General features: G+C 33.8%; 1 protein-coding gene across 1 annotated transcript in view; it reads left to right on the forward strand.

Annotated features, from left to right (window-relative positions):
- LOC126735614 (spermatogenesis-associated protein 20) overlaps window positions 1–22,927 on the forward strand; it is a 54,747-nt gene that overhangs the window by 11,562 nt on the left and 20,258 nt on the right. The window contains exons 3-7 of the mRNA XM_050439676.1: window positions 3,619–3,855; window positions 3,990–4,303; window positions 4,357–4,662; window positions 11,904–12,131; window positions 22,232–22,745. Coding sequence (XP_050295633.1) covers window positions 3,619–3,855; window positions 3,990–4,303; window positions 4,357–4,662; window positions 11,904–12,131; window positions 22,232–22,745 — 1,599 coding nt within the window. The remainder of the gene's footprint in view (window positions 1–3,618; window positions 3,856–3,989; window positions 4,304–4,356; window positions 4,663–11,903; window positions 12,132–22,231; window positions 22,746–22,927) is intronic.

Consider the following 22,927-nt stretch of genomic DNA (forward strand, 5'->3'; position numbering starts at 1 on the left):
CCTAGGTGCCAAATACATGTACGGAATGTTTAAATGCCCACGGTTGACGGGGGAACATCGTGCATGCAGAAATCGGTGGGCAATAGAACACAGTAATTGGAATTTTCAAAACTGGAGGTCTTGTATGTTTTCGGATGAGTCCAGATTTCGGCTACATATGTGTGATGGTCGAATTTTGGTGTGGAGGGAAAGGGGACAGCGATACCATGAAAATTTGATGGCGCCCACTACCCTTTTTGGTGGCGGTTCAGTTTGGGTTTGGGGAGGCATATGTTTCGATGGCCGCACCGATTTAGTGGTGTTAAGAAATGAAACAATGAACGCTCTACGATATAAAGATATTATTATAGAGAACATAATCGTACCATTTTTTGGTGCAATAGGCGAAGAATTCGTTTTAATCGATAATAATGCGCGCCCGCACCGTGCAAGAATTGTCAATGATCGCATTGAATTTCATGGCATTACCAGAATGGACTGGCCACCACATTCACCAGACATGAATTTGCATTGAACATGTATGGGCCGAAATGTCTCGAAGATTAAACCAGCTCTAACCTTAGAACAACTAGCCAATCAATTACCGGCAATATGGCAAAACATTCCTCAACACTACATTAACAACTTAATAAGAACTATGCCAAACAGGGTGACAGCACTAAGACGAGCCAGGGGTGGACCTACGAGGTATTAATTTTCATGACAGGACTTTGGGGCACGCTTTACAGGGTGTAATTTTATTTTAATTTTTCCTGTTGTGTGTTAAAAATTTAAATTTTTTAGGAGATATCTGATTATTTTATTTTTTTGGGGGGTTTGGTGAGTGAACTTAATAGTGATTTATTTATTATATTTAATTTTGTTTTATTGTAAATCATTGGCAAACTAAAATTGCAGATTTTTATAATATCCACTTCGATTGTTAAGCAGTGTATATATATTTCGCCTTCCGAAAGATTGGCCTGCTTCTTCTTTAAAATTTCAATCGCGCTACTCACATCTCTTTCGCCGTATCGTTCATTTCGCCATTTTTTATATAAATAGTTTACTTGCGTTTCTATAGGGTTTTTCCATAGGGCATTTGCTAAGCATTCAACAACCCTCGAATCGACATTTTCAGCCAATTCCATTTCGTGGAATATTTTTGCTGCTGCAGGAGTCATCCCTATTTCAAAATATGAGACAAATATTGCCTTGACGTCATCACTGCAACGTCAGAGGTTGTAAGCCTGAGCAACGTGCAATTTGTGACTATGTACATAATGTATATCTAATAAAACGTGTAATCCTTCTCTAAGTAATTTAGATTTTTTTAAAGTGTTATGTGTTTGTTTTAAAAATTTTATGCTGATATTGGCATGGCAATTGTAATTACGCTTCTCTCCTTTCTTTTTATTTTTTACTTTATTTTTTAGTGAAAGAGGCCATAAATACCTTTTACGAAATTCAAATCGTTGGCCCTCACGAATGCATTTTTCAACAACCCAATTGCTTGCTGTTTTATTGGAAAAAGCCTGTATAAACTTGTCATATTTTTCATCATAGTTTTTACCACTCAACTTGCATTGAAACGACACAGTAAAACTTTCGACACTTTGACCATTAATTTTTACAATTCGATAGTCTGTTAATATTGCACTAAGTAACGTTTTAATAAATTAAATTAGTTAAATTACTTTTTGTTCATAAACAACCGAATACCGAGCCGCTTGATGTATTGTAATATAAACAATGTAAAGATAACCTCTAAAGAAACACTTGCCGTACTCAAGCAGCATTTACAGAATATTACGCCGCGTATAGACCGGAAAATCCTACTCCAATATAGCACCATCCAGGACTATATTGAAGTACTTAGGTTTTCTGCATGATTAACGCATAAAAATCCTAGTCTATTTGGTCACCGCCTGGGGGACGTATTGAACTAGCTTTTCTATTTACGCTTCCCGGCCCGTCGACAATTCAATCCCAGCAGTATCGAGAGAATCTCGTATCTTCGTCTGTTATTTGCGCCGCACTTGCCTATCTTTACCTGACAAATATTGATTGTTGAACGGGCCGGAGGCCGTGGAAAGACTCGTATCGACCGTAAATATATACGGGAATCGATCACTAAATATCGTAATATATTTTGCAGTTTATTTTAATGCGTATATGTAGTATGTTGATTGTATTTTGTACATACTCAATTTTTGAGCTTGAGCAAATAACTTCACCTAAACTATACTATTAAAATGTGCACCATCACGAGGATAAATAAAAGATTCCTCTCAAGAATAAACAGCAGCAGTGCTTCCTAGGACCAGCTCTACACAAGTAATATACAGCACGCTTCTGTAGTATAGAGACAGACTGAATAAGTATTATTTATTTCTTTTGGTAATATGTCACCCAATTTAATATTGACCACCTTTACAGCATAATAAACGGCCAATCTCTTTCTTACACTTTGAACATATTCCAAATCTATTGTCAATAATCTATTTTCAATAAACAAACCAAGGACAACTATTTTTATAATTTGAAGTGATATTGTTTAATTAGTTTTATTATTTACTGAGCATTTAAAAATAAGATGCTAGATATATATTATATGCGTAATATTATACGTAATTCGTATTGAATACTAGCTTGTTGCTATTGCACCACTCCATTATCACCCCAATATCACGATCAATGGTTTTCCCTAAAGTATTATTGTCTATTCCTAGCCATAGTATGGATGGATAGTTGTTAGGTCATATGCTTCGGATAAAATCTCAGAACACTACCATATACAAAATTGATAGATATAAGAAAATGGGACACCCTGTATATTGCATAAATATTTACATTAATGGGATAGAAATATGGACAGTTATGGCCTTTTTAAATCCTATTTTTCCCAACTCAGTTATCAGTATAGTCTGGATAATCCGATTTATAATGTTATGCAAATGAATTTGTGACTGTCCTAATTAACCTGCTTGTCTAATAAATAAAATAATTTTGTTAGGAGTGGTTGCCTCCTTTTACCTTATATTATACACTTAGTAAATTCAGTTAAAATTTGGAATCTATCTATGTTGAAGCTGAATCAATCTATGTGTTCTCTATCTATGATTAAGCTGAAAATGACTACCATTAACATTTAAACATTAACTATTATCATTTTTAGTATTATTATTTAATTTTGGAAATAGTTTATAAAAATTTTAACCAAAAATGAAATGATGAAAAATGCGTTCCCCTGACCTTTTGGCAAAAAACATGCTACAATATACAGAAATCATATACATACAGAAATCTTCCAAGTTGCGTGTTTATAGAATCCTTCTATAAAGATATACGACTTGTCATAAAAAACTAATCAATTGATGTTGAACCTGTTGATTAAGCAGGCAACTAAAATTATTGTTGCATGTGAAGGTAGTAATACTTACCATCAGAAACTATATTAGTAAATGAATGAATCAATGTATTTACAATATATATTATTTTAAAATAGAAACAGGTGCTTTCTACAATGAAAATTAGTTATAATAAAATTCTGATAGCTTGCAGTATGTTTTTGATAGCTCGTGTAAAATAATGTGATAATGTAGCTCACATTATTTTCATCTTTTATGTCATTTTTAGAAATTTACCTCCAGCGATTATTTTGAAGAATAATCAGATATTAAGCAAGCAAATGGCGAGTTCTTCAAGAACTGTAAGTGGCCAATTGAACAGACTTGCATTGGAAAGAAGCCCCTATCTCCTCCAGCATGCAACCAACCCAGTGGATTGGTACCCATGGGGTGAGGAAGCTTTCAAAAGGGCCCAGGAGGAAAACAAACCTATTTTTTTATCTGTTGGATATTCAACTTGTCATTGGTAAATTTGGAAACTATATTGGGTTATAACTAGGACTTTTTAAAAGTTTCTATAAACTTTATTTGATAATCATCTAATTTTTTTTTCAAGTATATTAATTTAATATGACCTGAAAAATAAAATTTCCCATATAGGTGCCATGTAATGGAAAAGGAATCATTTGAGAATGAAGAAGTGGCAAAAATAATGAACGAACATTTTATAAACATAAAAGTTGACCGTGAGGAACGCCCGGACGTAGATCGAATGTATATGGCTTTTATTCAAGCAACTTCTGGAGGAGGCGGTTGGCCTATGTCTGTATTTTTGACTCCTACTCTTGAACCATTGGCAGGCGGCACATATTTTCCTGTTGAAAGTAAGGGATTTGGTGTTCCTAGCTTTCCACAGCTACTTCTTAATATTTCCAAAGAATGGAACAAGAACAGTAAGGCTTTAATGACATCAGGTAAGTTTTATAAGCCTGTAATTCTTGTGATTCCTTACTTCACGGTTTTACAGGAAAATTTAGCCTCAAAGCCCTCCAGGAAGTAAAGGATAATAAAACTGAATCGGCTTCTCTTAATGAGAATCATCTTGGCGAAGAATGTTGGCAAAAATGTGCCTTACAACTGTCTCGATCATACGAAGCTGACTTCGGAGGGTTTTCTATGGCTCCGAAGTTTCCTCAACCATCGAATCTTAATTTCTTATTTCATATGTATGCTAAAGAAAAAGACACAGAAAGGGGCTTTCAGTGTCTTGAAATGTGTTTGCATACCCTGAAGAAAATGGCTTATGGCGGAATTCACGATCATGTTAATAAAGGTATGGTAAATTCAGACTAAATTATTCAAATTACTTTATTTTATTGATCATTTTCATTATCATTATGATTCTCATTATTCTTCACTCTATATACGTTTTGTCTTTATCAGTCTCATGTATGCAGTTTTTGTAAAGTTCTCTTTCTAACAGTTTCCAAAATTCCAATACATTCATCATCAGTTTTTGAGCCACCGGATATTCCTAGAATACTAATTTGTATTGTTTGTCGGTTTTCACTTATGACTTTGCTTATTTTCGCCATCAGTATTGATATATTTCAAATTCAAAAAGGAGCTTTATTGCCCTAAACAAAGTTATTGACAACAGTTATGGACTTAAGTAATCTTAAGTCAGTAAAACCTACAGCTGGTTAGATATCAGAAAGCAAAATAAAGCAAATTAAAAAAAGAAAAAAGAAGCCGATTACAATAATTTTTTTCCAAATCACACATATTTGGTTCGGTAATTAGGACAGAACATCATCAAAAAATTTTTCTAGAGTATAATATGCCTTAGTAACTAATTATTTTTTAAAATCTTATATAAGAGTTAAGTTTTTTTATTTAAAGAGGAAGATGATTGAACATTTTCTTACATATGTAAATAAAACAACTTCTCACTTACTTTGAATGTGGAATAGGCAACAGAAGGGTGTACAAGGCTAATGTAATAAAGTGGTTATTATGGATATTCTCTAGTTAATATCTATAATCACCAAAGACGATGGTAAATTAAAAAAATATCAATACATTTATTACTTTCACTGGTGATATTTTCTACATATTTTCTAAAGGGTATTGGATTGCGTTGGATTGGGTTGGAAACGATCGGTTAATGTTGCAAATTTATATTAATACAAACGAATGTATTACATTCGCCAAGCTTGCTGTCTATTATGAATATTTATTAATCATATCTATTATTATATACAATATCTGGATTAATTACATTAGCCGTAACATATAGTCTTTATGGGTATACCATAGGGCACAGTGCCTGGCCCATTATTGTTTATTTGCTATATAAATTCATTGCTGGATCTAGATATTGATGGCATGTCAATTTCCTTTGCAGATGATTGCAGTACTGTATTTTACTGGTTCATCATGGGATTCATTAAGAGAAAAAATTGTTGTTGGTCTAAGTAAAGTAAAAACATGGCTAAATTCTCGTAAATTATCACGTAATCTTGCTAAAACAATTTATGTTGCCTTTTCTCTTACTGAATCAAATAGACCTTTATACACCTTAATTACTCTTCAACAAGCCAATATATGAGGTCTCACATACTAAATACTTGGGCATAACTATAGATCAACATCTTAAATGGTCAGAACATATTCATGATGTAACAAACAAATTAAGAGGTCTAATTCACAAATTTTACTTAGACTATTGTGGATTTTAAGGGCGAAATTAGGAAAAAGTGTAAAAAACTCGATAACTATTACAGATAGGTATAGGACATGCTTAACAAAAAAGAAAGCTTATCACATTATGAACATTTTAAGATAAAAAAATATGGGTCATTCCATTTGAAAAAATAAGATATGGTTGTTTACATTTTTTGGTTTTGGATAGAGTATTGTGAACACCCTGTAGAATATTATCAAATTCTCATAGAACCATAAAGTAAGTGTAAGTATGCACTAACAACCTACAAAAGATTTGGCTTGTAGGATCCCAAATGAGTGAATAATTTTTGTTTTTGTGGAGGCGTGCAAACGTCGATTTTTCGATAAAATATTAAATATCTCACAAACGGGTAAGTTTTGGTATAGATGATGCTTGATAAAAGGTATGCAGAATTTTTAAAGCAATCCAAAAATGCAATAAAATATAGGGTGTTCCATTTAAATTAAAAAAGTTGTGCATCATATCACATTTATGAATCACCCCGTATATCCAAAAATATTTTTATGTTATGCACCTTAGACAGTAAAGTAACTTTGTATAAAAAAATTTTGTTTTGTATCACTGTATAAGGAGCTATCGTCCGTTATCGCACTAATGGGACACTCTGTATATTTATTTGCATGGTTCTGGCATAATTTCCGGGTGTAAATATATATTATTGTATGGCGGAAACTTGAATAAACACCTTATTCAGAATAAAACTCGATATAAAATTACAGGAAAAAATCTTTTATTAGCTTAATTTATTGAAAGTTTACATTTTGACAAATAAATAAATGTTGATCAATAAATGCTAAATACACAAATTGGGTCTGTATTTATAGGGTCAATCTATATGCAGATTGCAAAAAATAAAAATTATTAACTAACAAAACAAGGATTTAAAATGAATCAGTTAAAGAACGTTTAATATTATTTTTTATATATAAACTCCATTCGCCTATTTTTTTTGCTAACAAATTTTTCTATAACTTTTTCATTAAAATTTTCAACTGAATGAATTAGCAGCTCTTTTTCTACTGAAAGCATTGGCAGAGCATTAAGTCGGTCTTGTGACATATTGTTTCGCAGAAATGTTTTTATCCGCTTCAAAGTTGAGAAGCAACGTTCTGCTTCTGCAGTGGATATTGGTGTTATAACTATTATCAAAACTAAGGTCATTACTTCACTAAATGAATCATCTAAGTTGTTATCATAAATAAAATTTAATAGTGAGAGGAGACTTGAAAACTGTCTAAAATCTGGTCTTTCATAAATAACCATTAGTTCGGTTTTAAGTTTATTTTTGTTTAAATATGAATAACGATTCACTGCCGACACAAGTTTTGCTTCTGGAAAGGTTTTTTCATAATTTTCAAAATTATTACAATTTAACAGTTCCGCTATATCTATGTAGTCCGTATTTTCAAATCTATCCTTTGCTTGTGTAGATAAAATATCACATACCTCTTTTGCATCACGAATTTTAGAGTCTTCGTTTCACCTTCTCGTTGTACAACACTCACTTAAATCGTCCGAAACTTCTTGCAAAATATTTTCTATTTCTATTAGTGCGAGGTGCACTTTCTCGATGATGCCCAGGAAGATGTCAACATTTTTTTTTATGGAGGAACCACATGCATTTCGCGATTGGAAGTGATTAAATAAAACATCAATATGTGGCATTAAACGTTGGAAAACATGTAACCAGAAGTTGAAGTCGAAATCTTCCAAAAGTCGCAGACAACCACTGGCTTTTCTTACAGTTTCGACAGAAGGAGAATTTTGAAGTTCCTCAAGGCACTCAATTAATTTTTGACGATTTTAGAAAACAACGTTAACTGCTCTGGATTGATAATTCCATCTAGTTGAACAAACAGATGGTATTTTATGGGCTACTGATTGATCTAATGCTGATAACTGAGCGGGTGAATTTGAAAAGAAAGCTGGTATAGCGGACAAATTTGCAAAAAATACTTTAGCAGATTTGTTACTGGTGCGCTTTGAGCCATAATTAGGTTAGGCTGATGTGCGTAACAGTGAGTATAGTACGCACTCACATATTTATTTTTGAGTTTCGCTTGAACACCATTATTTTTTCCAGACATTACAGCTGCTCCATCGTAGCTTTGAGAAATAACTTTCTGTACATTATTTTTCACCATTAAATTCAATGCTTCCATAATGACAGTCGAAATAGCATCTGCGTCTTGTCCACTTGGAGTGACAAATGACCAGAATCTTGCATATATCTTCCCTTTGTATTCATACCTAACTACAAGGCAGGTCTGCGTTTTTCCAGAAATGTCAGTGGTATCATCGGCTATAATGGCAATAAACTTGGACATATCAATTTGCGCTAGTGTTTCATCTTGGCACACCTCTAACATACAATCTAAAAGTTCATTTTGTATTGTCTTGGAATGTCCTTTGAAAGCACTACCACTGCTAAAATGATCTTTTATTGCGGAGTCCACACTGCCCATTAGATCCAAGAGACCTCTGAAAACTCCTGGGTTTGAAGAGTAATCTTTTTCATCGTGTCCCCGTAGAGCTAATTCGAAAGCACCACAGAACTTGATACAGTCAATAATTTTGCCTAAAATGTATCTGTTTTTTTCAACATTTTTGTTGTGTTTTTGAATTGACATTCGATAAACACTGTCGAGTTGGGTAGCAATGTTCACTCGGCCTATATTTGCTAAATTTAAAACGTTAATTAAGTGAGTTTTGTTTTGTGAATGTCTTTTAATCAGATTACTTAAATGTCCCAAATCCGTTACACCTGACTTGGTCCAAGAACTTTCACCGCCAAATAACAGACACGGGAAACAAAACAATGCATTTCTCGAGTCACATCCACAAAGCCACTTATTTTGTATGAATATATACAGTGTGGTGACTTTAACTGGAACAAATTCAGTTAAAACTAATCAAAATTTATCTCGCAAAATTTCTGAGACCCGTCGATTTTTGTTTTTTTTACATTTCAAGATAGTTTTTGTATTTTTTCACCTACAGGGGGGGTCCAAATTAACCCAAACTTTTTTTTTCAAATGGAAAACCACTTTTTTTTAAATCTCATTGAAAAGAGCCCTTTTTCTTGATTAAATTGCCCTATTTACTTTTGTGATTATCTAAAGGAGAAATACGAAAAAAAAAAACTATTAAATTATTAAAAGTACGACTCCTCACTCCACAAAGGGCTGTAATTTCCCCTTTTTTTTAGAACAAATACTGTATTAAAGAGTGTATTGAAGAATGACTCCAAGGGCATAGCAACCTGGTGACACCCCACATATTAATTTTCGACGTATTAAAACGAAATCGATTTGCATTGCACCATTCCTCAATCACCACCACGTCAGCAACCAGAAAAATATTTAGTTGGTCGATGGGTTTTCCATGCCAAATGATAGTGGTGGCTTCTGCAAACATAATAAACCTACCCTTTATGGGGAGCAAGGGAAGGTCATTAACATGAAGAAGAAACAATACAGGCCCCAAGACAGATCCTTGGGGAGCCCCTGTAGTAGTCCGTAGTTTTTCAGAGCAATGACCACCAAAATTAACCCTGATATGATACCCTACCTCCAATATCAATATATTTTTTTTTAAATTTGGAGTATGACATACGGAACTGTGTTGAACGCTTTAGCTAGATATAAAAATACTGTCAAACAGGCCCTGTTTAAATTAAGTTATTTCCTATTTAATATTAGTATTTATACAGGGTGTCTCGAAATTACATCGCAATATTTTACCAGCCGCATCTTTGTCTAAAAATAAGGCAAAAAGTCCATATACAGTATGGTTCAAAAGTGCATCGTTTTTAAGTTACAGGGTATTTTATGAATCATGTTAAAGATGGTTTTTTGTTAATATATCCGGAACGCCTAGTTGTAATCTTTTGAAATTTTCAACATTTACTATTGGTTTTATAAAAAACTGATATTGCAACCATTTTTGCCAAAATGTATACAGGGTCGTGTAAAATAAGTGGTCGGTAAAGTTTAAATTGTTAAAACTTTTTTTCTAGCAACTCCGTGATAATTTTGGTATTAGAATTGAAAAGAACAAACATTTTTACATAAAAAAGGTGCTCTTGTCTAATTTCGATAGGAGCTTCCGTTTTCGAAAAAATTAGATGTAAATGTTTTGCAAAGAGAACCCGTAAGTTATTTTGGTAACAGTTAATAAAATTAAAAAGCATCTTAAAAATCCGTTGGGGATAAACATGGCCTTTTGAACGATGCACTTTTGAACCATACTGTATATGGACTTTTTGCCTTATTTTTAGACAAAGATGCGGCTGGTAAAATATTGCAATGTAATTTCGGGACACTCTGCATTATTTATTCTTTGAAAAGTAAATGTGGAGCAGACTTTCCATATGCATTTTGTCCTTTTCTTCAAATTTTCAACCAAAGATGGCGTTGCAAACTATATACACTTTGCTACAGTATTATGCCACAAAAGACGTTCCAAATGCACTTTGTCCCATGCAAATTAAATAATGAAAATACCTTGGATTTTCTATATGGTATATGTCCATTACCAGTAGACAAACTAACAGCAGTTTGTGCTTGCACCGTGGACTTATTGCCATTTGTTTGTCGTTACACTTGTTGCGGTTAGAAGTGTTTATTTTGAGTACTTTCAAGTTCTTTGTTTTTTACGGAATAAATTTAAAATAATGGATTTCTCTGTGACAGGGGATCATATAGTTGGTGATACGGATCATGGTAGTAGAAAAAGGAAAAAAAAAATCTTACGTCTAAAGAGCGTAAAAAGGTCAGGTAAGCCTTACCTTTCCGGTACGCGGCCATTCGTATTTGCCAGCGGATCGTGTTTTCGGGCAAATAGAAAAAGTTACGCGATCCTACAGTACAATAAAAACACCTAGAAAATATAATGAGATATACTCCAAGAAGGGAGACGTTAGACAACTTGGTAAGGACTGGGTTGTTTACGATATAAAAACCGCGTTAACCTCTTTAAAGAAAATTGAAGGGATCAGTGCGGCCAAACGGATTATTATTAAGAGATCACAAAACAACAGCAATATTTTGCTTAAGACCGAGTTCTTCTACAGAAATGACGATCCATCCAAGCAATTTCAAACGTTATTAAAACGCGGAAAAAAGCTTTCGACTTTACAGCTACCTGTTGTAATGCTTCAAAATGATCTTAAAACAAAAAAACTCCAGAGCCTCTCAAAACTTTTGGTGGAACTATCAGGGGCAAATTGGATTAATGATCCTGAATTAACATGGTTGCAACCTATTCTCTCTAATAACCATGAACAAAATGAGAATCAAGTGAACCAAGATGAAACTGAGGGTGATAATGCTAGCGAAGAAGGTGACATGCTTTATGATTGCAATAATGATGACGACGGGGACCTCTATGACATTTAAAAATATTTTGTATATCAAAAATAAAATACTGATCTTATAAACCTACTTACGTTTTTTTCATATCCTTGCTATACTTATTCATGCCGCTTTGTATAGACAAACAAAATGCAATTTGTCCAAGGTTGAAAAACTAAATGCAGTATGTCCTACAGTTTTTCAAAGTTTTTTAGGATATAATCAATACCAGATTGTCTGCATATAAGTACATTATTTGCATAATTTTTGATCAATTTTTCGGGTATATCATATTTTCGATAAATTTCTTGCCAGACACGTAGCAGTTTTTGCTTATTTGCCAAAATTACAAAATGCATCTAGAAAGTCTGCTCCTCAAATAATATCCAGCTTTTCAGTATATGTTCTGTACTTTTCACTTACTAGCCTAATATAATATAGGGTTATGTAACTTTTTTGTCTTTTTTATAGGTTTTGCTAGATATTCAGTAGATGAAAGATGGCACGTGCCCCATTTTGAGAAAATGCTCTATGATCAAGCCCAACTTGCCGTCTCATATTGTGATGCTTATATATTGACTAAGGACGAATTTTATGCTGACGTCGCCAAGAACATTTTTACATTTGTATCTAGAGATCTGAGTCATGAGTTGGGTGGATTTTATGGTGCCCAAGATGCAGATTCCTATCCTTATGAAGGTAATGCCACTTTTATACAGTAAAATTAATTAGTATATTAATGTCAAGATACAAAATATGCACGCAAAGACAAATGTCAAATACGAGATCTGGCTATTAAATAACGAGACTGGTTACGAAAAGGGGTTTTATTATAAAAATTATTATACATTCGAATGCTCCCGTTCAATTTACTCCCCTCGCCTCGCCACACATCTTTCCATACGTTTTTTCCATTGATCGGAGCAGTGCTGGAAGTCTTCTTTAGTGAGGGCCTTTAGAAGCTCTGCCGTTTTTTGCTTTACCGCTTCCATCGACTCAAATCGGGTCCCTTTCAAAGCAGATTTTATCTTCGGAAACAAAAAATAGTCGTACAGGACCAAATCTGGCGAATACGGCGCGTGTTCGAGCACAGGAGTGCGCCTACCGGCCAAATACTGCTTCACAGATAGCGCGTTATGGGCGTTGTCCTGGTGCAAAATCCACGATTTGTTTTTCCACAACTCGGGCCGTTTTTTACGAACTCGTTCTCGCAGTGTTGCCAAAACTGACAAATAGTAAGTCTGGTTGACAGTCTGACCCTCTGGAACCCATTCAGTCATCACGATACCGTTAATGTAAAAAAAAACGATCAACATTGCCTTAAATTTTGATTTGGACATCTTTGCTTTTTTTATTCTGGGCGATTCAGGCGTCTTCCAATGCATCGTTTGCCGCTTGGTTTCAACATCGTATTGAAAAATCCACGTTTCGTCGCAAGTAATAATGTTTTTCATCAGTCCGAGATCTTTTTCTAACCTTTCAAGGAAATCAGAGCAGATCTGTTGACGCAAGAGCTTTTGGTCAGGAGTCAGGTTTTTTGGCACCAACTTCGCACAGACTTTTGTCCAGTGGCGGCTCGTGGTTAGATTCATAGGGAGGTCAAAAAAATTGAGTCGGCAGTTTTTTTATAAAGCTTTTGAAAGTAGCACACGCTCTTTTAAAATATGAAAATTAAGCCTTTCTAATAGAAGTAATAGACATACGTTTATTTTATTATACAGTTTTATATTTTAAATCAATCCTTCGGTCTTTAACATTGGCAAAATGGTTTATTACACGTTCATTAAAATTATTAATACTATTTATAAATGATTTTTCTATGCTTAACATGGCTAAGACTGATAGCCGTTCTTGTCCCATAGTATTACGTAAAAATGTCTTTACTCTTTTTAACGTTGAAAAACATCGCTCGCTTTCTACAGTTGTCATTGGTAACGTACACAGTATCAACAATAATTTAACTGTTTCCGAAAAAGTTGCTCTAAGGTTGTTATTTATAAATAATTGAAGCATTGGTACAGCCCCAGAACAATTACCAAAATCATCCCGTTCATAAATAACTTTCAGTTCAGTTTTAAGTTTTAAATAATTTACAGTCGGAAAATTTTGTTTTACCAATTTTAACATATCTTCGGGAAAGTTACTTGCATACTGCTTAAATTGGTCACTGAAAAATAATTGTGCAATTACTAAATGGTCACTAAAACTAAACCGGTGTTTAATTTCAGAAGTTATAATATCACAAACTTCTAAAGCTGCTTGCCGATTACAATCTTCATTTCTTCTTGGTCTTTTGGCACTTGGGCCACTAGGCGTGGAAGATTCATTTTGCATTTCATTTATTATTTTATCTCGTACATTTTGAATAGAAGTTTTAAATGAGTCTATGTAACTTTTTACTAATATAACATCAATACCGCGTTTTTGGAGTTGATTAAATAGAATTTCACAATGCGGCATTATTAAGTGAAAAAAGTTTAACCAATACAGAAAATTTACACTTTGCAAAAATGTCTTTAATCCAATTGCCTGATTTATTGTATTATAATCTTGGTCAATCTCAATTATCTTCTCTAGGGCAGCCAGAATATCAACCTGGTATAAAAATAACGCGTGTTAAAATACCACCTTGTCGGCACCGCTCTAGGTAAACGAACTTTAACAAATTCGTCAAGAACTGCTGTACGCTTCGGGGATCGACTAAAAAACGTGGAAAACCCTTGTAAATTAGCAAAAAAGATTTTAACATTTTTATTCTGACTAGAAGCTTTTTGCAACATTAAGTTTAGTTGGTGGGCATAGCAATGAATAAAATTAGCAGCAGGATAACGTTCTTTTATTTTTTTCTGCACGCCACCCAATCGTCCACTCATAGTAGATGCTCCGTCGTTACTTTGTGCAATTAATTTTTCCGGTGTTTTATTTATTTCTAAAGTTTCTAACTCTTTAAAAATTACCTCTGCCAAATGTTCAGCTGTGGTTCCTGGAGGCATAATAAATTTTAAAAACCTTTCGTGAACAACGCCAGATAATATATAACGCAATATAAAAGTCATTTGCGTTTTATTGGAGCTATCAGTGGTTTCATCCACTTGAACTGCAATATATTCAGCTGACCGAATTTCCATTTTAATTTGTTCTTGAGCCACCGATAACATTGAATCAAGTAATTCATTTTGCACAATCTTAGATGTACCTTTAAAAACCGTCGCCTTGTCTACGTATTCTTTAAATATAGGATCCAGCTCTGATACGAAGTTTATTAGTCCACGAAATATTCCTGGATTATCAGACGATTCTGTCGCGTCGTGTCCTCTTAAAGCCAGCTCAAATGCCCCACAAAACTTGACACAGTCTATTATTTTATTTAAAATATATCGATTTTTTGATACATTTTCGTTAAAAACTCTTACGGATTGTCGGTAAGCACTGTCTAACTGAGACCGAATATCAACACTACCGATTGTAGCATAATCTACGGCACTTTTCATGTGGTCTGCGGATAAAACATGTTTTTTAATTTTCTCTTTTAGATGCTTTAAGTCTTGAACACCGTTTTTACACCATAAAGAGTCATTCGAAAAAATAAGGCATACAAAACAGTAAAATGCATTACTTATTTCGCACCCACAAATCCAGTCAGCCAAATCATACATAGACCGGCGAAAATTGCGATGAACCTCTTTATCTTTATCCTTGCTAGTCTGCTTAATTTTTAGATCTGGTAATGGGCGACCCATTTCTTTTAACTCTAAACGTTTGTCGAAATTTAGTTCATTTTTAATTTTAAGTTCTTTAATTCTTTGCACCGCGGACATACTGCCTCACTTGGTAAAAAATAATTAAAATTAAACTCAAAAAAAACACTGTCAAAACAAAAAATACACGATAAAAACAAACAAAAAGAAAAATTACTAAATAATACTCTTAAATTGCGAAAATATTGCACAAATTGAACCGTCAATATCGCCGTTAAACGATTAATAAACCGAGCTCCGCGGCTTGGCTGTTGACCCAGCGCGTGATATCTTCGGCCGACTTCGGGCTACACTTGCCGGCATGGCCCGAGTTCAGCTGAAACGTATGCATTTAACATATTGGGGTCATCGATGGGCATCAGCCCGATTTGGAATTTAGCGTTGCAGGTCCGCGGTGAGTATTTGGGCGTCGCGCGAGGTGCGTTTACTCGGCATGCATAAAAAGGTTAAAAGCACGCTTAATAAATGATTGTAAGACGTGCAATTATGTGAGTTCTAATTTAATTTTAATTGTTCTATTTTATTTTCTTTATTTTTTTATTTTTTATTGGGGGGTCGTTGACCCAATGACCTAACGGAGCAGCCGCCACTGCTTTTGTCATGTATAATTCCCCGTGTAAAATTTTTTTAACCGTTTCTTTATTGGCGTTTACAGCCTCGGCAATCATCCGGGTGTTCATTCGACGATCTGCACGCACAATTTGGTTGATTTTGGTCACTGTTGCCAGAGTTGAAACAGTGACAGGGCGACCTGAGCGCTTGTCATCTTCAGCGCTCTCTCGGCCCTCGCTAAAGCGCTTACACCACTCAAAAAGACGCGCACAATAGAGAGAATTTTCCCCATAGGCCTCTTGCAACAATTTATAGCACTCAGTCGGAGTTTTTTTCAATTTAACGAGAAATTTAAGATTGATGCGTTGCTCTTGTTTTTCGTCACACATGGTTTTCGGCACAAGAAAAAAACACGTTCGTTTCAAACTGCTACTGCACGAATACTATAATAGTGACGAAAACGTGTTTTGGTACGCGCATAGACAAGATATCTAGATACCCAACGCACTACTCGTTTTTTTCCCCACCCGTCTAGGGCGCTCTCTAGGCACGCAGTCTCGTTATGTAATAGCCAGACCTCGTATGTATATATACTTAGAACATTGAATGCCTCGAATAAGCGTAGCTGCAAACCATAGGCGAGGTTGTTTGAGTTCATCATCTCTCGGACAATGATGTCAAATCGACTTTCCAATTTTTCATTCAATATATCATTTTTTTATTTCACTACATATCTTTTTAATGTGTTGTGTTTTGTAACAGGGAAAAAATGTACTTTTTAAAATTTTCGTTTATTTGCTGACATCAAATTTTTAGAATAAAAACAGATGTCTGACAAAAAAATTACTGAAAAAAAAGCAACTTGGCAACGTAGAATACCTTTATGTTTCATATGTTGCCACTTTGTGTTGTTTTTTTAGATATTTTTTCATATCTGAAGCTAGCGCACGATCGATTTGCAGCGAACTAAAAGTCTAAACCGCAGCATATGTCGTTTGCCAGGAACTATTTATAGTCTACACACTAACACTCTTAAAGTAAAACACTCTTAATCAACATGTAGGTAACTAAAAGGTTTAATTAATTACTCTACGACACAAATAAAAATAGTGTACAATACATAACAGTAGATGTTCCTTCTTAATTGCATTTTTGAAAACTTTTTGATCTTGATACAAGACTGCCATAGTCTCTTAAGATAAAAAAAAATCTTACTCTGGATACACAGGTCATATAGGTTTCTCAGCGAGAATACACCGTTGCTCAATTTTCAAGAGAGTTTTAGATGCAGACATAATCCCAGAAACTTCACCTCAGGCGGATTGCAACTTATGGTTTGCAATTATAATCCACTCGATCTCCAATTCGATCTGTCAAGATCTGAATCATCCATGAAAAGTATGTAAAAGGCTAGTTTACCCAGTGGCAGGTCATTTATAAGAAGAAGAAAAAGAATAGGTCGCAATACAGAATATAACAATTAAAAACTGTGAGCGTCATTTAAGTAATTTTATAATTTTTAACACGTGAAATAAATTCAAAATAGTCCAAAAATAATCAAAATAAAACATAAAAATAGAATAAACACCTTGTAAAACAACTGGGCACTTGGTCGACTCCAAAGTAGAGGTGGTGACGTGTAGACCTGAAATAATAAAAGTAACCTGAGCACACTTATTCTCGTAAAATTAATTAATTAAAAAAAATTAAGCAAAACTCATTAATATGAAAAATATTAATTAATATATTTTACTTTTACGATAACCATTTAATTCATGTTCACCAACATTTAACCACTTCACTTAAATATCCCAAAATTCATTATTCACCAATTTATTACTTTTAACGGATTGTTAAATGTCCCAGTAACGACAACGTACTGATGTTGAATTATATACAATCGTTCAATATGCCAAAACGTGAGCAACACATTACTTACAAGACGTAGCCAAAATGCAAAATACAAAGCCTTGTTAAATACAACGAGTTGTGTAATGGTCCAAGGCCAGCTCAGTATCTTAACAAGAAACAATAAAATTCGTCACAATAATACAAGCAAGACAAGCAACAATCGGTTATTAAAATACTTCATTAATCACATTTTTAATTTAAAAGGTAACATATCGGTGTAATCAATAAGATAGAAATAAATAAGCATACTCTGTGAGAACACTCACCATTTCTTGTAGTAAAACACTACACCAAATCAACACAGCTTATTTCACGTTGCAATACCCTTTTTGCTTTTACCAAATAACTTCACTCTTTAGTGACCAAAACTCAAATGAATTTTATAAACCAAATATTTATCTCAGACTCTTTTAGCGAACCCCATAAAAATAATTCCCGAGGGGAAACGCTGTAAACTGTATTTGGTCACTTACGGTACCGCTGAGCTAGCTTTAGTTTTGTAAATATCCTGACCCTCTTTTCGGTCAGACCGATTAATTTCATCCTAATGACTAAGAAAAATATTTCAATTCTTTAGAAAATAAACAGGGTCTTACAAGAACCCTGAGGTAGGTTTTAAGCAACCTTCAGACCATTAAACCCTCTCAACTCTCAATATTCGTGTGCGTTCTTTGAGATACAATCCCAGAAGTTGTATACTACTGAAAAATTGTAAAACTTTCGTTATTTAAAAGATCATGCAAAACACAATCAAACATAAAAATATATATGGGGCGTTGAGAACCAGAGCGGACTATCCCTGACTGACTTTAAATGGAGATAATTAGGTTTAAAAAATATGCATTTTTTTGTTATTTTTTTGTATACTTCTAAAAGGTTATATTTGAATTTAATTTATGTTGCAATACTAAAAATTATATATTTTTTAATGTATCTAAGAAAATAATACTATATTTAAAAAAAAAAAACATAAAAAATGTGGGTTGGTCCGTTTTGGTTTTATAGAAGTTTAACTAATTTCCATAATGGACTATAACCAAATAATGCAAATTATACATTTTTTTACATATTTTTATTTCAAAATGAACAATTAACTTAAAACTATACAAAAAAAAAATAAAAGTTTTTTTCTGCATTTCTGCAAAAACAACGAGAAATATATTCATTTTCTTAAGAAATAGAGAGAAAAACTATTCATCATTTTTATCAACTATAGGAATTTCATTCCGTGTTGCTGACGAACAGTTTAAAGAGTGAAAAAAATTGTGATAAATTGGCGGAATGAACTCAATTAACTCCTAGATCTTTTTTTTTCGACAGTTACACAGTGTCCGGTAGGGTATAATAAAGGCAAAGGTATGCCCTGTATGCTATCTTTTGAAACATTTCTTTTTTGAACATTAAACTTTTGCAAGGGTTGAGTTTCGCTTATACCATATTTAAAATAAATTATAAATGGATCCTCTTTTTTTATTATAATACAGTGCATTTTCTACTTTTGTAGAATCTAAACTTATTTTTCTCTTTGTTATTAGTTTTTCTAGGCCGACTGTAGAAAAAAAATTGTTTTGGTTCATTTGAACAACTTTAAAAGGATTATTTTTCTTTGTACTTGTAATGACATTAACCCAATCATTAGGAACATAAATATTGGGAAAGAATTTTTTATTTTTTTCAATTACACCAAAGTGTCTGTCGCAAACTAACAAGGAATGACCTGGTCAAGCCCAAAACTATTCAACACTACAAATCTCCAAAGGGCTTCAAATTTGCACCATATTCCCCTAGTCCTTGGACGCCAGACATAACAACGGCGATTGAAGCGCACCTGTGTTGTAATGTGACTTTTTACGCGGGTGGCGTCTTGTGTGTGACCTAATTAGGATTAACACTCGGTCTTCAATAGTCAGAGACGTCGGTCTAATTTAGCCGGCCGTGCAAGACATTCGCACACTCGTAATTTATAACTCGGTAAAGACTCCAAGCCATTCCGGGGTGCTTTAGATTGTCGGGTTAATTTGACATTTTACACTTAATCATTTTATTACACCTTTGTCGTTTAAGTAACTGTTGTAAGAAGTAGTTAGTTCGGGTTGTAATAAATGTGAGCTATCGAAATTTATACCAGCAGTCATTCTTTTCCGTCTCCTTATATGGGTGGAAAGTCACTAATCCCCACCATGACCGCTAACCAAAAAGTTATGCTGAATTTCTGATACCGTCAATTCCTGAGATTGAACAACATAATGACAAATTAAAGCCATTTTAATGTTTCTGTTCTGACCTACGCAGCCGTCAGAATACAATATAACTTTCTTGGTCGTTACATTATGTTTAAAATAATATATAAGACATGATCCAATTTCTTGTGATCCACGAGATGCTAATGATTCATCCCATACAAACATCGTGGCTTCATTGCTCTGCAAATTGTGTACTCCAGGACAGTATGTCCATAATAATTGCCTTTTATAATAGGTTATACCTGTAGAGATGACGGGCGAAGGCAATGTTTTCATCAGATCGAAGGCTATAACTGTAACTTCGTCCTGTGAATTTGGGCATCTAGACTCATGGCATCACGTAGTTGTTGGGCTTTTCGTTGGTGAAGTTCTAGTTGAAAATTTTTGAAAAAGGAACTAAATTTTCAGTTCCTTTTTCTTTCCTTCATCTACTTTATATTTTAATTTATTTTGCAAAGCGTCACATTTCTTGCAGGAGTCTACAATAGGTGGCTGAAAATGAATATCAAACTTACTGTTAAATACATCACGGAACTGAAATTCTGACACAGGATTAGCTGCTTTTTTCTTATACTCAGTATAAAGAATTCTAATATTCATGTCGGGATAAAGGTACTTTCTGCCCGTCTTATGCCTTGAGTAATGGGAAACATAGGTTGGAAAGGTTCTAATGAAGTCACAAACATCATCAATTTTTTCTATGGGTGTTTTGTTTGCAGAAGGGTGTCGGCCTCGTTGATCCTGTGGTAGTATTAATTTATTTTTTTTCTTAAGGGTTCTATCAAGTTTACCGTCTGACACCATTAGAATTTGTTTAAACAAGTTTTTACATATTTTAACGTCACTTCCTTGACTGTTAGGTAAATAATATTCTCTCGTCATATGTTTTGATTTATTAGTAGGAGTAGCATTATTTGTGGCATAATGACGACTTAACTTTAACTTGTGAAAATATGTATCCGGTCTGTAAGTCGAAATTAGCTAGTCCATAAAATTTATTATGGATTTCCAGTAGCTCGAAAATATTTACGTTTTTTTTTTCATTCACTCTCGTTTCTCATACGCTTTCTTGATTTTTTTTATTACGCTTTCTTCTAACAAAGATTCTTGAAAAACGTTGTTATCAATAGTATTACTAGAACCACACTCGGGTTCTGACTGTGAAATTGAAGGCTGGTAACCATCAGAGCTTCCATTGTCTTTAAATTCCGAGGGCTCACTACTTTGACCATCTGAACTTGTTGCTAAAAGTTAGGTTAGGATTAGCTAAATATTGATTTACTAGAGTTTAAAAAAACAAAAACGCCAACCTTCTATTTCCTGGGATGTCCCTGGACCTGAGCAACTAGTTCAGGCCATATTTTTTAAACTAAACTCTAATAAATAAGTATTACTAGCTTTTTAAAGTATTAAACGTTACCACGCGTATCGTTTATGAACTGGACTAACCCACGGTAAACAATCTTTATCATAAACACCAAAGCGGATCAAGCTACATAGTTCGCTCTGGCACCGATTTATCATTAAGATCGACAGGGTGGACCATCCTATTTAGTGGCCCCATCTGTTATAGGATGCTTGCAACTCAGATGGTCCACTTTGGCTTTGAAAAATGTAATATTAAGTATCGAAAACACGCCTTAGTCCAATATCTATGATTTTGTGAGATGGTCCGCTCTGGTTCTCAGCGCCTCATATAAGGACCCAAAGAACTGCGCTCTTCCCCTTTCTAAACCAAAATTGGCTATCAGTAAATAGATTGGCAACAGTGCAATGGAACGGTAGTCACTTCTCTTGTCTCCTTTTTTTAAAATTGGACTCAAAACAGCGTTTTTGAGGGAATTTGGGAATTTAAAATACAAATTTATCAATTTTGTCAATTGCACTGGAATGAAGCTTTTTCTAGTTTTCAAAAGGTGCACACAAAGCCCATAATATATCTCCTAGATAAGCTTGTGGATAAGTGAAAAAGCCTAGCATAAGTGATCTCTCACTTTATAGAAGGCATCATTAAACCAAGTTATTTTGTTTGGCTTGTTACTTTTTGAATAGTAGGATTTTTTAGGGAAGACTGCAGGTACGAATGTTGAATTTTATTGATAAAAATTTTAATTTTCTTATTACAGAAGATGTTTTCTGAGACGAAATCCCATGAGTAGAATTCAACTGTATTATAAAATTTTAAAATGCCTCGTTGACAGTTTTAAGTGTTGCGTTATATAGTTTTTAAAATATCTTTTTTTTATTACTATAGATTATTTTTATATAAGAAAAATGTTATTAAGTTGTTACGTTTTGTATTCAACAGCTACATCAATTTTTTTTTCATTAATAGGTGCTCCTCATAAAATGGAGGGTGCTTTCTGCGTATGGGAATACGACGAAATTAAAAAACTCATTACAGAAAAAACTAACGGAATCAAACACTTCGATATTCTCGCTTACCACTACAGCATTAGAGAAAATGGCAACGTGAGTCCCGCGCAAGACCCACATAAAGAATTAAAAAATAAAAACGTGCTGAGTTGCTTTGGATCTTACGAATTAACCGCTCGCCACTTTAACATTTCTGTGGACGAATTAAAAAATATTTTAGAAAAATCCCATGAAATATTGTACCAAGAACGCCAGCAGCGCCCTAAACCAGACACCGACACTAAAATTGTCACTTCTTGGAATGGACTGATGCTCTCTGCGTTTGCTAGAGCGGGATTCGCTTTAAAAAATCAGTCGTATATTAATAGGGCCATTTTGGCGGCAAATTTCGTTAAGAAGTTTTTATATAACGAGAGTGAAAAAACATTGTTAAGGTGTTGCTACAGGGGAGATGATGGACAAATTGTTCAAACGTAAGTTTTTTTAAATATTTTGGTATGCTTAATTTTCCTAAATACGTGAAGCTTGTTAGATTCTATAAGATATTAATAATTTTCGGTTTTTGTTAGTTTCTCGTTTTAAATAAAGATGTATATTTAATATTGATAGATTAATAAATCTCTTTCTAGTTAAAAATAAAAATGTTGGGATTTTT

The sequence above is a fragment of the Anthonomus grandis genome, chromosome 1 (assembly GCF_022605725.1).
Source record: "Anthonomus grandis grandis chromosome 1, icAntGran1.3, whole genome shotgun sequence".
NCBI classification, from domain to species: Eukaryota; Metazoa; Arthropoda; class Insecta; order Coleoptera; family Curculionidae; genus Anthonomus; species Anthonomus grandis.